The sequence below is a fragment of the Mytilus trossulus genome, chromosome 5, assembly GCF_036588685.1.
Source record: "Mytilus trossulus isolate FHL-02 chromosome 5, PNRI_Mtr1.1.1.hap1, whole genome shotgun sequence".
Lineage (NCBI taxonomy): Eukaryota > Metazoa > Mollusca > Bivalvia > Mytilida > Mytilidae > Mytilus > Mytilus trossulus.
In genome coordinates this window covers 66,979,004-67,000,756 of record NC_086377.1, presented here as the reverse complement: position 1 = coordinate 67,000,756, position 21,753 = coordinate 66,979,004, and the positions used below count along the sequence as shown (strand labels likewise).

At 32.4% G+C, this 21,753-nt stretch overlaps 2 protein-coding genes and 1 pseudogene across 2 annotated transcripts in view; 2 read left to right on the top strand and 1 right to left on the bottom strand.

The window, feature by feature from the left end:
* The window catches only part of LOC134718231 (uncharacterized), a 31,961-nt gene extending 26,935 nt beyond the window's left edge, over positions 1 to 5,026 (top strand). Inside the window, exons 5-7 of the mRNA XM_063580724.1 lie at positions 1,920 to 2,161; positions 3,061 to 3,298; positions 4,338 to 5,026. Coding sequence (XP_063436794.1) covers positions 1,920 to 2,161; positions 3,061 to 3,298; positions 4,338 to 5,026 — 1,169 coding nt within the window. The remainder of the gene's footprint in view (positions 1 to 1,919; positions 2,162 to 3,060; positions 3,299 to 4,337) is intronic.
* A 1,176-nt stretch (positions 5,027 to 6,202) lies between these two features.
* Positions 6,203 to 10,069, bottom strand: LOC134718230 (uncharacterized protein K02A2.6-like). The gene has a single exon (XM_063580723.1). It carries the CDS (start codon positions 10,067 to 10,069, stop codon positions 6,203 to 6,205), a length of 3,867 nt encoding a protein of 1,288 aa, XP_063436793.1.
* Positions 10,070 to 14,339: 4,270 nt separating this feature from the next.
* Positions 14,340 to 17,802, top strand: LOC134718229 (uncharacterized; annotated as a pseudogene).
* The last annotated feature ends 3,951 nt before the right edge of the window (positions 17,803 to 21,753 follow it).

Here is a 21,753-nt window from a genome sequence, read left to right as displayed (position 1 = left end):
TTTATTTTATCATTGAATTAATAACATTATTTTCAATCCTTTAAGGATGTACATAGGTAATGTCAGGTGAAAATAGCATTCGTTAAGGATAAAAATAAGCTAAAAATATTGATAGTTCATAGACCTTCTTTTCGAGATATTTGAGATTTAAAATATGGCGGGAAAAGGCTGACTTGGACTTTTACGTCATATTTGCATTTGGTATTTTTTGGGTCTCAAAACAAATGAAAGAAAATTAAGAACCTTCTAAAATTTTGGCAAATGACCATTTATGAGTTTTTAGACTTATTACGAAAAAAAATTGGGTGTTATGGGGGAAAATATTTTACCTTGCATTGTATGGAAACGAAAATTTGACACGAATTCCAAAACCTCACCTTAGTACATCCTCAATTAATATCATTAATCGTTTTTTTTTTATGAAATGAAAAATAAAATTAAAACTAAATAAAAAACGAACTTGGTAAAGGCGAAAAGACGAGGCATGTTTTGTATAATGTATTCAAATTAGGTTGTTCGGAGACATTAGACAAGTCCACATCACTTGTTTCTTCATGTCATTCTCTTAACATGTATAAAATTTTGATTATTTATAAGCATACTAAGCTGAATAATATTTTCCAAAGGGTTTATGATTAAGGCCCGAACAAGTAACAGTTTGGTGCTATCAAACAAATTACGTATTCTGTAACTCCTTGTTCTCTTAGGTTCCTACTTTGTTTTTCATTTTTTTATGTGCGTTCTTAGATAATTCTAATACGTCACTGCTCAAAGTTAAGAGAGGGTTGGGCAAATACAAACATATCAACCACGCCATTTTCTGTATATGCCTGTCACAGCTTCGGATCCTGTAATTGTCAATTTTTTATTTACCGACTTATGTTTCCTATTTAGTTTTGTCTAGCAAAACCAAAAACAAACAAACAACATTTTGATAAGCACAAACGGGATCACTGTCTATGTAAAGCAAGAGCAAGGTGTATTACTAGTATAAGGGATTTTGTCATACATTTACGTTTCATGTTCATTACAAATTTACAAGGATTGCAAACAAAATAATAGTACCAACATAAAATTTCTTAAGGTTTACATACATTAAAAAATCGTACAAGGCAATTCTTTTTTTGTCAAATAAAAAACCCCGAAATACATAACATGGAATTTCTTAACTGTAAATGCAAAAAAAGGCAACAATAGTATATAAACTCATTATAGATACCAGGACCAAAATTTAACACTTACGCCAGATGCACATTTCGTCGACAAAAGACTCATCAGTGACGCTCAAATAAAAAAATGTTTAAAAGGCCAAATAAGTTCGAAGATGAAGAGCATTGAGGACCAAAAATTCCTAAAGGTTTTGCCAAATACAGCTAAGGTAATATATTCATGAGGTAGAAAAGCCAAAGTATTTCAAAAATTCAAAATTTTGTTAACAGTTAATTTATCATTGTGAACATATCAATGATAAATCAAGTCAACACAGAAGTGCTGACTACTGGGCTGGTGATACACATGAGAAAATAAATCTCCACCAGCAGTGGCATCGACCCAGTGGTTGTAAATAAACTCATCATAGATACAAGGACTAAAATTTTACACTAACGCCAGACGCGTGTTTCAAAATTTATAATAACTAATATTGGGGGAAACACATCAAATACAAGAGGAGAACAACGATACAACAAAAGCACTTGAAAGCAAACCAAACAGACAGGAACTATAATATAACAATGGCCATTTTCCTTTTCACGGAAAAAGAACATGGAATAATAAGGACAAATACATCAATTAACACTAAAGAGTTTTATTGTAATTTAGCCTGCAGCATAGCGATGATCAATGAATTGAAACCTTTATAGAATGGTTGGTTAAAACATATTTGCGGTTTAATTATTTCAAATAATATAATATTTCAGGCGCATCACTTAATGTTAAGTCAACCGACTTTGATTTCTCCTTGCTATATAAACTCACAAGGAACACGTTGACCTCTCTGTCAGCACCAACAAGCGGCTGGGGTTCACAGCCATTACCAGGGGACATTGCAAAAGAAGATGATATAGAACGAATCCGACACAACAGAAACTTATTAGCTCACAATACAGAATTCAGATTAAACGATTCGGACTTCAATAACATGTGGACTGATCTATCTCAGGCACGTTGATAATCATTAACAATAATATGGTAGACACAACTATTATTATTCAAACCATAATCGGAGCTCACTTTATTGTACACAAAGGCAACAGTAGTATACCGCTGTTCAATAGTCATACATCGATTAAGCGAAAATTAATTTAGATAACAAACCAAAACCGAGGAAAGTCAAACAAATCAACTATAAGATGATAAAAACGGAATAACAGAAACTCTGAACTGCAACAAAACCAAACGCCAACATACATATAACAGTGTACACCTGACAATAACTTGATAATTTGATAAACAAGTGAATACCTTACGATTACACTACTTCTTGTAAACCTAACAACAATTTAATTTGTTGCTTTATTTAGGAATTCACATTCATATACTGCCATGAAGATCTGAATATAATAATAACATAATTACTCTCATTGTGACTTGAGACAAATAACAATACATCCACGTCATGCTATAAGGATTTGACTGTGTTTCCGGAGGCACAGTAATTAGATCGATTATGACTGAATTTCTTTGTCACAACTGCATATGTTCCAATGTCGTCATCACAGTAGTTAAGTTTTCAACAGTTTGTGAACAGGTGTTTGTCTTTTTTTTTAATCGTGATGTATGGGTGTTTGGGACTTGTATGTTGTATGGCTCATGAGTATCCTGTTTCTATAAAAGTAATGTAACTTAACTTTGGGACACACCAACAGTTAGACAAATGCAGTCATACACCGACGTAGATAATAAAACCAGAAAAATATTAATGTTACGTAGACGGGAACAGCATTTAATCAAATTACTGTACTGTATACGTTGCAATGTTCTTGTATCATTTGAACACTGTTTTAATTATAATTACGTTTTTTCGTGCTTGTTATATGAAGATAAACCATTTTTTTTCAGGCTATCATACGCTTAAGCTGTGGCACACTGTCAGCAGACGTGAGCAATCTTTTGAATAGGAAACTAGATCAGAAGTTACAAAAAGAAATATTTGAAAATCTTCAGAGAGAAATTGAAAACAATAAGGGTGAAATAAACATATTACATCAGGATTTGTTTGAATGCAGAGAAGCCATTGTTCAACACCAGGAAAGAATCCAGATGACAGAAGATGATCAAATACCTTCTAATATCAGACGTATGTGTAGTATTGTTTTAAATATTCTTAAATTGTTCAAAAAGAACCTGGACACATTTGATTTAAAGAGTTTGGTGCATTCCCTGAAATACTAGTACATGATTTGGTACTGACAGTTTTGTTCCAATACATTACCCTGAGGATATTCATAAAACATGGATTATATGAGCACACCATGCCAAATGATAATAAGTATTGACCTTTCAACTTTGTACCAAAACTAAAATCATTATGGTAAATTTTTTAAGGGAGTTCGCCTCTCAGTTTCAAAACATAATTTTATACTGATAGAGGATTAATAAAGGAATCAAAAAGAGAAAAAAATTAGCCATTGAAATGTGGCGGGAAAATATTCTCTCTTCACTTTTTATAGTTTTATCATTGACAAGGTTATGTTCTAAAAAACTATTAAACCATTATTAAAAATGTATAAGACGTTTACTGATGGGTTACCATTATACATGTAAAAGATTTATAAAAAGGAAAATGAGTGTCAATGGACCAATTTTTTTATGATGTTCGAATGGATAAAAGCAGATGATTCCAAACATCTGACAAAACCCCAGACACATGACAAGCGAACTTCCAAGCAAAATTGATAATTATCTGATTCGGCTCGTTTGCTTCGCTTTTGTCAGATTTTATGATGACATACATTGAACATATTTAGAAATTTGAAGTTTTTGAGAACCTCATGAAAGAATTCCAAAGCATGTATCAATAACATTTAAACAGTGTCATTTAGTTCAACATTTGTTATTGAAAACATACTGATCTTAGTAATCATTCCGCTTATGAGTCAGACATGATTTAAATGCATTGTATTGCTGTATTGGTGGTTTTAGTAAATATGTAATTTAGATATAGTATACAAACATGACTGTTTTTCTTTAATATTTGTTTTAGGTTTTGATCCTCCCAAAAGTTTTATTTAATTTTATTTTTGACTCGTGCATAAATGGTGAAGATTCATAAAAAATACTTTGGGCACACTTGCTTGACTTGAATCGGCACTTTACCTTCATCTTGTTTTCTTCAGAAACACATTTTAAAGTTCTCAAGCAATGGAAAGAAGATGATGAGGTTTATTATGATGGAACAAATGTTTACAAAGCTGCAAAAGATACGATACAGTCTTGTTCTGTTATTGTTCTTGTCGGTGGACCAGGGTGTGGTAAGACTGCGATGGCAAGACATCTAGCTTTAAAACATTATCAATACGGTTGGGAAGTAGTTCCAGTGTGTAGAGTTGAAGAAATTTCACAGTATGCAGATGTAAAGTTAAAACAAATATTTGTGTTGGACAATATGTTTGGTAAATTTGCTGTAGACATATTTATGTATAGCACTATAAATAACCACAAAGACAGTATAATGAATGCGATGAATAAAGATTCTAAAATGTTTTTTACTTGTAGGAAGTCTGTCTATAAAGACGCCGTTAAGCTTAAATCGTTTGTACTGGAGAATGTAATAGATTTAGAAAGTAAGGAAAACACATTGAATGATGATGAAAAAGAAAATATTCTTACAAAACATTGTAAGTATAGAGGTGTTCCTGAAAACATCTTTAGAAATTTATTATTTTCAGCATCACACATAATGTTCCCTCTACTTTGCAAAGTATTTACGACAAATCACGAAATTCATGGCTCTATGGAACGCTTTCTTGCAAACCCGTACAGATGCCTCATTTTGGAGTTGGATAAGTTGGAGTGTATTTCCTAACCCATTCTATTGTAAATGTTACACAATCTGAATTATCTGTCCTTGCATTTGACTTCTTTGGCATAGTTGGGAAAAAATGAATCAAACAAAAGAATTTGTTTTTTGGTAAAATACAATCATAAATATGATAAAACATGGCATATTCTATATTATAATGAAAAATCTTACTCATGAATCACCTACTAATTTCAAAATTTGCACATTTTATCAAAAATCTAGACCTTGTTTTCTGGTATTTCAAAATCTAAAATGGAGGAAGACACCCTATCTACCTTAACCAAATGTTATGAAACGCATACGCAATGTTTATTACCACAATTTCAGATCAATTTGGAAATTTGGTGCTGTCACTTTGACTGTTTTAGAGTTATGCCCTTTACAAATGAAAAAAAAAATAGCTAAACGTTTTATCTTTTTATCTCTGAAAATATCAATCAATTAATTTTTATACGACCGCAAACATTTTTTTGGTCGTATATTGGTATGACGTTGGTGTCGTCGTCGTCGTCCGAAGACATTTGGTTTTCGCACTATAACTTTAGCATAAGTTAATAAAAATCATGAAAATATGAAATTTTAACACAAGATTTATGACCACAAGAGGAAGGTTGTTGTAGTAACTTTGGATTACATATATAAACGAAACACATTTAAAGTACTGATAATCTATTGAAATAATACATGTTGATAGTTGTACAGTTAGAATGCAGAATGAATCAAAACCGTGAGAAAGCTTCCTATTAACTCTTTAACTTAAACCAGATGTATATAGAAAATATCTAACACCGATAACATGGATAATGTAAACATTGACCGGAGAACTGAGAATTAATATGTCTGTGATCTGTCATAGATAATTACGTTAACAGATTAGAGATGATGACTTTACTACACATCTCCACCCTTAGATCATCAATCAATTAGAACAATTTCACACTTAAATTAATGTCTTTCATGAATGGAAATAAAACTGTTATAAAAACAAATGAAAAATGTCAGATCACTTAATTAATGTTTTTTAAAGAAAACTGAAGTAGTCCGTTCTTGAGTACTTATGCAATTAAAAAGAACTATAAAAATGTTCGCAAATCTTCTCCATTATACTAATGAATTAAAGCACTAAAATACCTTGTTAATGATTGAACGGATTATTATGCCGTTTTATACACCAATCATTTATTTATGCACATAATCCTTTAAATACGCTGGTTGTTTTCTGGCTCTTGTCGGATATCGATCTGTAATCGGATCAGCTGTTTTGATTGGATCTGAATCTTCGTTAATTGTCGGATTTGGCATACCTTGGTCTTGTTGCTCTGTAGATAACGGTGGTACAGTAATCTTAAGCTCAAGATTACTTTTGTCTGTGACACTTGTCTCTATGTTGTCACCTGTTTCAGTATCTCGACAATCGGAACTTCTAATTCTGATATGATCGATATGCCTACGTATAATCCGTCCATCGGAAAGTTCTATTTTGAATGACAACGGTCCTGTCTGATTCACCACAACTCCTTTAATCCATTTCAGTTTGGAGTTAACAACGAAATTCCTCGCGAATACGAGTTCTCCTACTTCGATTGTTCTGTGTTTTGCTGTTTTATCGTGGTACGTTTTCTGTTTGAATTGTTTTTCAACCACTTTTTCGTCAATGTTGGGAAATACAAGATTTAATCTTGACTGCAACTGTCTCTTCATAAGTAATTCAGACGGTGCTATTCCTGTTGTTGTTTGTGGTGTCCTTCGATAGTTGAATAGGAAACTATTGAGCTTGTCTTGAACTGTTCCTGATTTTATCTTCTTCATTCCCTCTTTAAAAGTTTGAACAGCCCGTTCTGCACATCCATTACTTGCAGGATGCCACGGTGCGGTTGTTCTATGTTTGATACCGTTCACTCGGATGAATTCTGCAAATTCCCTGCTAGTGAAAGCGGTTCCGTTATCTGTTATGATCAAGTCGCATAAGCCATGAGTAGCGAACGTTTGTTTCAGCTTATCAATTGTAGCTTCGCTTGTAGTCGAGCTCATGATATGTATATCAATCCATTTGGAATAGGCATCCACGATGACTAGAAACATTTTGTTCATGAACGGTCCTGCAAAATCTAAATGGAGTCTAGACCACGGACGGTTAGGATACTCCCACGGGTGTAACGGTGCCTCGGCAGGCAACTTTTTACTTTCTTGACAATTTTGACAATTGATAACGGTTTTTTCCAAATCACTGTCAAGTCCTGGCCACCAGATATAACTCCTTGCTAACTGTTTCATGCGTGTTATACCAGGATGTCCCTGGTGAAGCTCTGTTAACATGGACTCACGTCCTTGCTTTGGAATGACTACTCTTCCTCCCCATAATATGCAGCCATCCTGAGCGCTCAACTCACTTTTACGAGTAAAATACGGCTGTATCTCCTCATTCTGACTGTTACTAGGCCATCCATTCAATATGCACCTTAGAACTACTGACAATACGGTGTCCTTGTGCGTCCATTTCTTGATTGATTTCGCGTTCACTGGTGTGTTATCCAAATGTTCCATCAATAGTATTGTGTCTCCTGGAACGGGTGTTTTTGAATCCTTGATTTTTAACGGTAGTCTGCTTAGTCCATCAGCATTCCCGTTTTTACTCCCTTCTCGGTAAACCATGGTATACTCATATGCACTAAGAGTTAACGCCCATCTTTGAATGCGTGACGCTGCCATTGTGGGTACGGCTTTATCCTCACGAAATAACCCTATGATCGGCTTATGGTCTGTTAATATTGTCACTGGGTTTCCATACAAATACTGATGGAATTTCTTAATTCCGAAAATTATTGCCAAGCTTTCTTTCTCGAGCACGGAATAATTTTTTTCGGCAGATGTCAAAGTTCTCGATGTAAACGCTATCGGTTGATCTCCATGTTCTGTCTTGTGGCTAAGCACTGCACCTACACCATAAGTTGACGCATCACAAGCTAGTATGATTTTTTTCTTTGGATCAAAGTGAATTAACACTTTAGATGAAGTTAACAATGTTTTTGAATCTACAAACGCTTTCTCTTGTTCCTCTTTCCACTCCCAAGTAATATTCTTTTGGAGTAACTTGTGTAATGGTTGAAGCAAAGTTGACAAATTTGGTAGAAATCGGTTGTAATAATTCAACATACCTGCCTTCTGGAAACGACTGAGCACTTCATGTAATGTTTTCAAATGTTCGTTCCTGTCCTTCCCGGTGATCAAAATATCATCAACGCGGACAAGTACATTAGGAATCCCCTGTATAATGTTCTCTAATGTTCGTTGAAAAATCCCAGCACTTGAAGAAACTCCAAATGGTAGACGGTGATATTGAAACAAACCCTTGTGCGTGTTTATTGTGGTGTATTGTTTAGAATTCTCCTCCAATTCAATCTGTTGATAAGCTTGGGCTAAATCCAGTTTTGTATATTCTTCCCCTCCTGCCAACGTGGCGTATAAATCCTCGGTTTTCGGTATTGGATAGTTATCCAACTTTGACACTCTATTCACTGTTATTTTATAATCTCCGCATATTCTTATAGATCCATTTTCTTTCACAATAGGTACTATAGGTGCGGCCCATTCCAAAAACTCGACTCTACTTATTTGTCCTCTCTTTTCCAAACCTTCTAACTCTAGTTCTACCTTTTCTTTCAACGCATATGGTAATGGGCGGGCCTTGAAATACTTTGGTGTTGCATTTTCATCGACATAGATCTTTGCTTTAACTCCCCTTATAGCCCCCAATTCATCCTTGAATACGTCGGTGTAAGTAGATAATGTCTCCTCCAAACCTGGTTGATCTTTCGATACATGTACTGCGAAAATTTCCTTCCAGTTGAGTTGAATCTTGCTGATCCAATCTCGACCTAATAAGTTCGGACCTTTCCGTTTCACCACAAATAACGGAAGTTTAACATTTTCCTTCTGATATGTTACGTTTACGGTTGCACGTCCTAACACAGGAATGGAATCCCCAAGATACGTTCGAAGTTTTACTGAAGTCGGCTCTAACTTGAACTTCGATTCAAATTCTTTATACGTCTCCTCACTCATTATTGAAACGGAGGCTCCTGTATCTATTTCCATGATAATGTTTTTATTATTCACTTGTATATCAACTTTATATGCATCGCAGCTATATCCCAAGATAAAAACCGAATATACTTCGTTTTCACTGTCGCTTCCAGAATTTTCACTGGCATTCTGCTCAACGAAGTGTGCTTGCTTTTTGTAAAATCTTGATCCAGAATTTGCATTACTTCTTTGAAATTGTGGATTACGGTCATCCCTATTCCTGCATTGTTTTGCAATATGTCCTTTCTTTTGGCATATATGACATTTGGCATCTCTAAATCTACATTCTGCGGCTTTGTGGTTACCTCCACATCTGTAACAATCAGATTGTTCATGTTGACTGTTTTGACTGTAGTTGCTCCTTGGCTTCCCTTTAGTTACTTTATTCACGGAATTTTGAAGTATTCCACTGGCCTGGATATCCTGTGCATTTTTAGCAGCCATTTCCATTGCCGTTGAAATATCCATCGCCCTCTTAAATGTTAGGTCGGTCTCTGCTAATAAACGTCGCTGAATCCTATCATCTTTAATTCCACACACGAGCATGTCTCTTAACATGTGATCAAGTGTATCTTTATAGTCACAATGTTCTGATAGACTCCTGAGTTCAGCCACGAACTGACTCACTGACTCGTCTGGATGTCTGACTCTGCTATTGAATCTGCATCTTTCTACAATTGAAGACGGTTTTGGATGCTGATGAGTTTTAACTAAATCCACTATGTCCTTAAACGTTTTATCTTTCGGTTTAGTAGGTGCACATAAATTCCTGATTAATTTATATGTCCTTTGACCACAGGCACTCAACAATATTGCTCTTTTCTTTTCAGCATTATTTATTTCGTTGGCCTCGAAATAGTGATCGAGTCTTTCCGTATACTCTATCCAATCGCCTTTATCATTGAATTCTTCAATACGACCATAGTTAGTCGGAATAACTATGACGGGTGCGTCGTCTCCCATTATTATTGCTTAAGAGTTTTGAAAAATATAGTTTATCCTCGTCGCCAATTTGTGTAGTAACTTTGGATTACATATATAAACGAAACACATTTAAAGTACTGATAATCTATTGAAATAATACATGTTGATAGTTGTACAGTTAGAATGCAGAATGAATCAAAACCGTGAGAAAGCTTCCTATTAACTCTTTAACTTAAACCAGATGTATATAGAAAATATCTAACACCGATAACATGGATAATGTAAACATTGACCGGAGAACTGAGAATTAATATGTCTGTGATCTGTCATAGATAATTACGTTAACAGATTAGAGATGATGACTTTACTACAGTTGTGATTGATTTTTGGAGTTTTGGTCCAAACAGTTTAGGAATAAGGGGCCAAAAAGGGCTCAAATTAGCATTTTCTTGGTTTTCGCACAATAATTTAAGAATTAGTGAAAAAAAATCTATAAAATTTTAGCACAAGGTTAATGACCACAAAAGGAAGGTTGGGATTGATTTTGGGAGTTTTGGTCCCAACAGTTTAGGAATTACGGGGCAAAAAGTGCCCAAATAAGCATTTTTCTGTTTTTTTGCACAACAACTTTAGTATAAGTAAAACTAGAAATCTATGAAATTTAAAAACAAGGTTTATGACCACAAAGGGACGGTTTGGGTTGATTTGGAGAGTTTTGGTCCCAATAGTTTAGGTATTAGGGTCCAAAAGGGTCCAACATTAAACTTTATTTGATTTTATCAAAGATTCAATTATTGGGGGTCTTTGATATGCCAAATCTAACCGTGAATCTAGATTCTTAATTTTTGGTCCCGTTTTCAAATTGGTCTACATTAAGGTCCAAAGGTTCCACAATTAAAGTAAGTTTGATTTTAACAAAAATGAAATTCTTGGTGTTTTTTGATATGCTGAATCTAAACATGTACATGTGCTTAGATTTTTGATTATCGGCCCAGTTTTTAAGTTGGTCCAAATCGGGGTCCAAAATTAAACTTCGTGTGAAGTATATGGGTTTTTTTTTATATGCTGAGTCTTCCCATGTATTTAGATTTTTAATATTTTGGCCCAGTTATCAAATTTGTCCACATTGAGGTCTAAAGGGTCAGAAATTGAATATTATTTGATTTCACCAAAAATTGAATTCTTGGGTTTTTTTTGGTATGCTTAATCTGACCATGTACTTAGATTTTGGATATTGGACCATAATAGATAAATGTCCAATCTAAATTTTTCAAGTTTTTAAGTTTAAGTTCTTAGACCACATTTATTCTGTGTCAGAAGCCTATGGTGTGTCAACTATTTAATCACAATCCAAATTCAGAGCTGTATCAAGCTTGAATGTTGTGTCGATATTTGCCCCAACTGTTCAGGGTTCGACCTCTGCGGTCGTTTAAAGCTGCGCCCTGCGGAGCATCTGGTTAAAATTGAAGGTATTTCCTTTGTCCATAATAAAAATTGAATCAATTTTCATCATGTTTATACAATGCAATGTTTAATTTTGCCTTCTACTGACAAATTAAAGCAATTTTTACCCTCCATTTTTATAAATATTTTTTAGTTTTCTTTGCAAATTCGAGTTATCTTTCTTTGTCCATAATGGTTTTTAAATCAACTGAAACCAATACTTTATTCAATGCAATATTCAATTTTACTTCCTATGGACACATTAAAGGAATCTTTACCATTCAGTGCGTTCGAGCATTTTGATTACCGTTCTAGGATTATGCCCCCTTTCAAATGAACAAATTACTGATTTTTTTGTTTTCTTTCTCTAACTTGAGTTTGTCTGAACTAAATGTATGGAAAAGTACATATAATGCTTTTAACCACATAACTCAGTTCAAATTTGGAAGCGTCACTTTTACAGTTCTTGAGTTATTATTAAATCAGAAAGAATACACCTATAATTGTTGAGAAGTTATCGATTTATCTTTATTCTGTATTCAGGCAATTGTAAGATTAAGCATTGGGTCCCTGTCAATGGACGCGAGCAACATTTTAAAGCAAAAATTAGATCAACAGATAAAAAATGAAATTTTGGAAAGTTATCAGAAAGATGTGGAAACCGTGAAAAGTGAAATGGACAAACTACATCTAAATATGTTTGACTGCAAAGAAGCGATTGTTCAACACCACGAGAAAATCAAGAAAATGGAGAACCAACACATTCTCTCTAATATAAGACGTAAGTGATATATAACTTTAATCCAAGGCAGCCTCTTATCATTTTTCATATCCTTTTGAGTTGCACTTAATCCGATATGATTAACTGAACGTTTGTTTATAAATGAGGGTTTCAGAGTGTATACGCAACTAGAAAACAACCCAGCAACAAATATTACCCGAGGCAAATGACAGTCTTCCACAAAACACAATGTTAATACAATAAGTTAAGCCAATAAAGGGAGATGAAAAATACACAAGGAAAAATACATTTAACACGTCAAGTAAAAGAGGATTTGACAACTACATTGCAAAAAATAAAATAAAAGAAATAAGAAAAGATTTATAATAGTTCATAGGAAATGACCTTGAGTGAACTGGAAGTAGTATATTTTGCACTTATTTTATGGAAAAGTACCTAAATCCATATATTTACTTATATGCATATATAAAGTTACCATTTGATACCGGAAATTATTTCTTTATCGCAGGCATAAGTGTATACAAACTATATATTTTTTGAATCATTGGCCGAGTTTACTTGAACCTCTCGAGCTAACTTAAATTACTCGGGTTTCAACAATCCAAGTTTACTCGAACCACTCGAGTTAACCCCTCGTACCCAGATTACCACCCTCACTGAATCAGGATTAAACTCGGGTTAGGGTTCGACCTTGGAGTTACTTAGAGTTGTTCCAAATAGCAACTCTAGTGTGTTCACGTGATACTCTTGAAAGTCGATTATAAAGCTTCAAGTGAACACACCCAGTGTGAATAAAGCTATCATTTGAGACTGAAAGTGACATTTTCGAAAAGAAAAAATATCGATTTTTCTTGTGGTATAAAGTTGTTTCGCTGAGATAGTTTTTGTTATTTTATTGAATAGATAGTGCGCTTTTAGACTTCCAATTGTATGAGTTATCTCTTCAAATACTGTTTTGTCTTGTTAGTGTATCTCAACCGTAACCTAGAAAGAAAGCGACATTTTTTTTGGTTATTTAACAAATTAGTACATACAGTTTTTATTTAAGGGTTAATATTCATTTTTTTTAATTCATGATATCAATGGCAAGACGATCAAATTGATGGCAATTTACCACATTAAATGTAACCGTAATTAATAGACCTAATTTAATGGGTATATTTCATGGCTCATTAATGGGTATTCTCACAGTAGTGTCATATACTTTTTTTTAACTTTTTCAAATTCTGTATTTATTATTTTGAACTGTAAATAAATAAAAAGATAATGCATTACTAAAATATTACAAGATTTATACTTTCAATCAGGAATTATCCCTACCATTTCATTTAACTGTTGTATCATATAATGTCTATAGCCATTTATTATAATTTCCAAAACAAGTATGTCCTTACATCACTTAAACTTTTCAATAATGCTCTATCGTACTTAAAAAAAGGATTATCATTTTTCGTACATATACTTATTTCTTCTTTATTACTTAGTTGCTACAGGGCATTATAAGATGTACGGTTATATGTTTATTTTATCGTGACTAAATATAGTATCAATATGTACAGTTTATATAGTTTAGTACACTGCAGTCGCTTTCTTGTAACGTAAGATTCCTTTGGTTCGCTCGTGTATACATTGTAAGAAGTCAAAACTAATAACAATATATATAAGAAGCATTAAAGACAAACAAGTTAAACATTGTGACAAATATGACCGAGTCATCCATGTATTGGATTAAAGAAACACTTTAGTTAGTATTCACGAATTTTTTATAATCTCAACAGCATATATATGGTTAAAAACTTCTTATCAGGACATGATCACCGATGTCTTGGTTGGTGATCACGTTTTGGTTGTTGCAAAATCGTATCAGTTTTAACAAGTAGGGTATTGAGTGGAACAGATTTGCACATGTTGTACCAGCAAATCACTTAATTTTGCCTTTATATTTTATGACTGTTCTATTTATATTTATTTCGTCTTGTGTTAGGCTTTCTAATCGTTTTGTTCTCGAAAATGCACATTCTTTTCTATTGTATTCCAGGAACGCACTTAAAAATCCTTAAAAGATGGAAAAATGATGATGAGCTATATTATGATAAAACAAACTGCTACAGAGCAACAAAGGTCATGGTAGAGTCTTGTCCGATCATTGCCCTTGTGGGTGGACCAGGATGCGGTAAAACAGTTATGGCAAGGCATATAGCATTAGAATATGAACAAAACGGATGGGAAGTAATACCAGTGTTTAGAGTCGAAGAAATTTTACATTATGCAGACAACAAACTGAAACAAATATTTTTATTTGATGACATACTTGGTATATTTGCTGTAGATATATCAATATATAATAATGTAAATAACCACGAAGAGTATATCATAAAAGCAATAAGTAGAGAATCAAAGCTATTATTCACTTGTAGAAAATGTGTCTATAATGAAGCAGTTAAGCTTAAATCGTTTGTATTAGAAAATATTCAAGATTTAGAAAGTACTGAAAACACATTGAATGATGATGAAAAAGAAAACATCCTAACAAAACATTGTAGGTATAGAGGAGTTCCTGAAAAAATATATAGTAATTTATCATTATCAGCATCACACATAATGTTCCCCTTGCTGTGTAAAGTATTTTCAACAAAGTATTTACTTCATGATTCAGCGGAAAGATTTTTCTCAAAACCTTTTGATTGTCTCATTCAAGAGTTGGATAAGTTAGAATGTATTTCTCCTCACCAATATGCAGCTCTTATACTGTGCCTACTGAGCAACAATATTCTATCTATACAAACAATGCCAGTCCATAAAATGAAATTAGATGTATACAATACTTGCGGAGTAAACATAGGAACCTCAGATAAACAGATAGAAAATGAATTGTTTAAGTTAGAAGGAACCTATTTAAACAAATTTGGAAATGATTTCCATTTCATACATGATTCAATTTATGAGGGTTGCATACCATTATGGCAAAATCTGCCCACTTATGATACTAAAATATATGAAAAGCAGCTTCATATCTACTAAAATAACAGTTCAGATGGACCAAAATGGTAGTACCGATTTATTAGTGGTAATAGATGAAAAGCATTATGATATTCTAGCTGAAAGGCTGTATTCAGATGTACAATCTCAAAAACTGTTTGATGTTTTCAGGAACAAATCATTATTCTATCTTCCGTTTCTTGAAGTTTTTATTAGAACACTGAGGAGGAAGCCATATGAGGAACTAATGACGTTATTTTTGTATAAAAAAAAAGATTTTGAAGATCTGAAAATACATCCGGATAACGATTCGACTAAAGTCGAGAAAAACGAGGAACCAAAAAAAATTAGATTACTCAGAAACACTCATTTTGATATGGATAGAGATGGAACGTCTTTTATAAGAGTCATAAGTTGGTTAATTTATTATGGACATACATGTCTTTTAAACACTATTATCGATCTTGTTCTAGAACACAATGATTCCACTGACATAGTGTTTGGGTCAGAAATCACAGAACAAACACGATTACTTACATTAGGATGTTACAGTGGTGAAGATTGTATGGTAAATACGATATTGAAATTTGTCAACATTGATTGTATAAATAAAACATCGTTGGATGGAAACATACATTACCACCCCCGTGAATTATATCGAAATAGACATAAAGTATTAACACCGTTTACAGCAGCTTGTAGTTCAGGGCATGTAACAGTTGTACAGCTTCTCTTAAGGAACAATGCAAAGATTAATCTATGTGATGATGGTCGACATTTCCCGCTTTTGGCAGCTTCATTCAACGATCATGTCGACGTTGTAAAATATCTTGTACAAAACGGAGCCGATGTTAACCAATGTGAGGAAAGAACAGACACATCATTATTTGTAGCTTCTGATAAAGGGCATTATGACGTAGTAAAATATCTTGTACAAAACGGAGCCCATATTAACCTAAAAGATGAATACAACAAGTCTCCGATGCAGGTAGATTGTTTTGTACGGAGCGACGAAGATGTTAACCAGTGTGGTAAGGGTAATGTGTCTCCACTACATGTCGCATTAGCGAACGGACATTATGACGTTGTAGAATATTTGGTGCAGAACGGGGCCGACGTTAATTGGTGTGATGAATTGGACAACTCTCCATTATTTTATGCAGTAAGAGGAGGACAAAAATACTTTATGAATTATCTGGTACAGAAGGGATGCGATATCAACCATTGTAATATGCTTGGTCGTTCTGTATTATATCTTACATCACTCTTAGGACAATATAACCTGGTAGAATATTTGGTCAATAACGGAGCCAATGTAAACCAAATGGGTAAACACAAATTTATTCCTTTGACTGGAGCATCAGAAAATGGACATTATGATGTCGTAAAATATTTGTTACGAAATGGAGCCAATATTAACCAGTGCGGTCCTTATAACATGTCTCCATTATTTTTAGCAGTAGAAAGCGGACATTACGAAGTCATGAAATATCTGGTACAGAACGGAGCCGAGATCAACCAGTGTGATAACTTTAACCGGACTCCATTATATCAAGCATCAAATGTAGAACACATTGAAATTGTAAAATATCTAGTAGAGAACGGAGCCGATGCTAACCTCTGCGATGAATACAACAAATCTCCATTTTATAAAGCAATAGAAAAGGGACATAATGATGTTGCAGAATATTTCTTACAAAACGGAGCCAATGTTAATCAGTGTGATAATGTGAACAAAACTCCATTGTTTGTTGCAGTGGAAATTGGTCATTTTGATACAGTAAAAATTCTTATTAAACATAATGCAGATGTGACCATTAGAACTAACGAGAATGTTTCCCCATTACAAATTGCAGTATGGTTTAACTTTTTTAAAATCACTCAAGAACTGATTGAAAAAGAAAATCAAATTACATCGCTTTCGGGGAATAATGACTTGTTTGATATATTGTCTGATATACAAATGTCAGGTATATGCATTGATGAAAGGTCAGTGCAAAACTTATCGAAATCCCTTTTGAATTTGATATTTTCGGAAAACACGGCTTTTCTAACACATCTCCTTCATTTAGGATTAAATGTCAATCAATGTGATAAAGAGGGACAATCCTTAATTAAACAAATGATAATACAAGAGCAAGATATTAGAAATAGGAAAGAAAAGATAACATTGATGATACATAACAAAGCTGATTTAACTGTCAGAGATGATCACTGTGTGTCTTTGTTAGAACAAACAAGACAGTTAATAATAAAAGAGAAACAAGAAAAAATGTCATTCACACTTATTGAGTTCCAAGAGGTTATGATCATATTGAAACAAAATACCAGAAGGAATTCTATATAAACTTGATATGAGCATTCCAGAAAGACAATGATAATCATTCTTATTATACCTTAAATATATTACAAACAATTCGATTGGATAATACGTTATCACGTGACATGGAATATTTCAGTTAATTTTTATTTAATTCCAAGGTAGGACGAATGACCCTGAAAACTTCAGGCGAATAACCTTTTCAGTTTCTTGATTTGAACACAAGTTATCTCCAATGAAAATGACGTCACAGATGTAAATAAATAAAATGGCAACATATAAGGTAGATACATGGTATACCGCCATCTAGGATTGTACAACACAGTAAAAAATCTGTCTAGTTATTTGCCTATTTCTGCAAATTTGGAGACAGATTTGAAATTTAAAGGTTAAACTGTTAAATAATATAAAGAAAATTTGGTAATGTATTGTATAATTTAAAATATATAAACAAATATTATTTTTTTTGCTTTTAGAATCATTTTTCTTTCAAATGAGCCATTTGAAATTATACTGGACTGATAGGGATTTTTTTTCTTTTACTTGTAGCAAGAAAAGAAGTTTAGTGACACCATTTTTTCTTTTTATTTTTTTTAAATATATATTACAAAAGCTATCTTTTCTCAATATATTTCAAAATTCTATCTGATAGATTTTTTTTTGTGCACACAAATGTGTTTTTCCATGATTAATCTAACCAAATTTAGGTAATTTTCAACGACTCATAGCTTGAATAATAGCACGGTGACCCATACTTTATATTATATTTTTGAAAAGAGCATAGTCAAATCTTCAGTTTGGCTAAGTATAAGAAAATCTTGTCTCAAAAAATATTTACTTCTGATCTACCATAAGTTTTCAAAGACCATCGAAGGACGCGCAAATAAGACTATTTACATGCATCTAATACCAATGGTATCTCTTACAAACGGTCCTTTTCAGGGCAATCAACATTTTATAAAAAGATTCAACCTTTGTTGAACATACAAGAACTTCCACGCCTGTAGGTGTGTCAGAAACATATGTATTTTCGAACGTCAACTTGTGTTTGTTACTAAAATAAGTTTAGTTCTTTTTTAATGTTTCAAACATGTAGAATTCCCTTCCACTGTTATTTCGGTATAAAAAAACAATTGTGATCCCTTAAAAGCGATGAATATCCAAAATTATCAAACCTTAAAAGTTATTCCACCTCGGGCTACGCCCTCAATGACATAACCTTCTCGTGTTGACAGTTTTGGATATTCCCCTTTCCGACGGGCCATAATTGTATAATATTGAAAGACGATGCTAATTTTATGTTAATTTTTGTTATTTAGGCTTTTTGTGTGAATCTCTCACTGTAATTCATTTTATGTCATACTATCTTTATTTTTATTTTTTTTAAACGTAATAATATCTTTATTGCATATAATTTGCTGTAACAATTTACTAAGTTAACAGCTTGTAACTTAGTATCCCTCATGTTAGTTTACCTAATAGTTTAGGGAAGCACTATTTGGTAAGATATAACTCATTCATAATATTAGTAGCTATAGTATAATTGATTTCACAATTATATAAAATAAATATTGTGACTACACATACAGATCTTTGTTAAAAGTTTTTTGCCTTTTTTTTTATACATTGATTTTCCGGAATTTTTTCCGTTATCGATTTTATCAAATGATCCGAGTTCCATTGAATGAAATTGGGCATACCGTTGGTTCGGCAAGCATGTGCGTTATCGCATTATCGATTGTGTCTGAATATTCTTAAATAAACAGGACTTAACTCTTTTTATAAAATTTGGTAAATATACATTTTTTGTTTAAATTTCTACTGATCTATTGTATGTCGTCGTGTATATGTATTACACAAGCTAAATCATTCATTTTAGCGTGCACAGTTCACAATTTGTCTAAGCTATGAATAAAATTATTAAATAATCGTGATAACACATGTTTCTTTTTTTTCTCATAATGTTTATGAATAAAACAACAATATATATCATGTCGTTATTTATGCATGGTTGAACATTATTACAAACATATCTGTAACACATGCCGACATGCATGATTGAACCTGTGAATAAACATGACCATATATGGCTTATAAACAATTAAAATTGTGCTTACGTTTAGTTCTTATTATTAAATAATGTTTCAAACATTTAAAACTGATTTAATTCTATTTTTTTTTATAATCTTCAATGAATTTATTTGTTTTTAGAATTGTCTTACTATTATTTTCGTTATTAAAATTGTTCATTTCAATTATATCTGAAATTTCTTTTTGGAAAATTTTCAAAATGTTTATTATTTTTTGTTTTCTTTTCTGAGACATTAATTTCATTGCTATTTTTAGGAAGTCTGTATTAAATAAACAGTTGACAAAAAAATGTTCATAGTTATCTTTTTCTTTACAATGCTTACATAAGTTGTCTTCAGTAATTTTCCACTTTTTTAAAAGTTCATTACATGGCAAAATATAGTGAATAAATTTCCATCTAAATATTTTCAATCTGTTATCAGTGAGATATTGAAAAATAAAAAACAAAGTTATTTTTGAAATTGTGATTTAAATTTTTGTCAAATAGTTTTTCCCACAAAAGAAACCCGTTCGGTTTTTCATGATTTTCTTTTAGTTTAAATATTTTATAAAGTTCTCTTGTGCTCGTTAATGGAGATATTATTGTATACCTACTTTTTAATTCGTTGACAACTTTAACTTTAGTTTTGATGTATTCTTCAGTACAAAGAATTACTTTCCAATTCATTGGTATCGCTTTTTTTAACATATATATTTGGTTTATCCAATTTTGTTTATATTTAAGTTTAGATAAGATGGTAGTTTCAGAGATTGTACCCTGTTCATCAATGATATCATTTATATTAATTATATCGCTTTTTATCCAATCATCAAAGTTTAGACATTTTCTGTTAAACCTAATATTATCATTTCCCCTCAAAACTTGTTTTCTAATTTCAAAAAATCTTTCGGGATCTTTGTATTTCCTCCTTTTTCACTAATCCAATCTTCAATTAGTTGCTTGTAAAAGTCTGGCATATTTTGTAACTTATTTTTATCAATGTCTTTAATACTCTTTAAATTCATTTTGAATACAAGAAGATTTTCCCCTAATTTGTTTAAATAAAATTTTGGAATGATTGTCCAATTATCATCTTTATCTTCTCTTAATATTAGAATCCAATTAATATGCAATAGTTTTATGTAAACATCAATGTCTGTCATTTGAAGTCCACCTTCCAAAAAATCTTTTGAAAGTGTGGATCTTTTTATTTTGTCTTTTTTGCCTTTCCATATAAAATTATATATCAAAGTTTTAAAATTTTGCAACATTTCTTTAGGAATTATAGTGTTTGATGCAATATATGTTAGGTTTGGCAAAACAAGTGATTTGATGATGACTATCTTTCCTATAATAGTAAGATTTCTTTTACTACAATCAGTTATTATGTTTTTACATTTTAAAAGCTGTTTTTCAAAGTTTAATTTTTGACATTCTTGTTTATCATGCCCAAAATAAATTCCTAGACTTTTAATAGGTGTAGTACACCAATTTATATCTTCACATTTATCACGACAGTGTTTCAATTGTCCTAGCCATATCCCTTCAGTTTTTGTTTTATTTAGTTTTAAACCTGAAAAAGTACCAAATATTTCTATTAAATTAATTGCAAAAGTAACATCATTTTTTGATTGAAGAAATAAAGTGGTATCATCTGCTAGTTGACAAATTTTCAGAGTATTACTTTTGCTGTCTAGTTTTATTTCTAGTCCTTTTAAGTTTTTATTTTCCCTTATCTTAATTGCCATTACTTCTACTGCTAGAACAAAAAGTAACGATGATAACGGACATCCTTGTCGGATTCCACGAGAAGCACTGAATCTAGTAGAAACCCATCCGTTATTAATAATGCATCCTTTAATATCCGAGTACATTGTCTGAACCCACCTAATACATTTAAAAAGCCAAATTTCTTTAAAGTCTCAAACAAGAAGTCCCTTTCTAATGAGTCAAATGCTTCTGTAAAGTCAAGGAATAAGATTGCCCCATCTATTTTAAAAGTGTCAGTGTAATCTATAACATCTTGTATTTGTCAAAATTAAAACCAATATACCTATTTTGTACATATCGTTTTTGGTCAGTGTGTATAGTTTTGGGTAGCAGGGGTTTTAATCTTTGTGCTAATGCATAAGCGAGTAATTTAGCATCATTATTTAAAAGAGTTATAG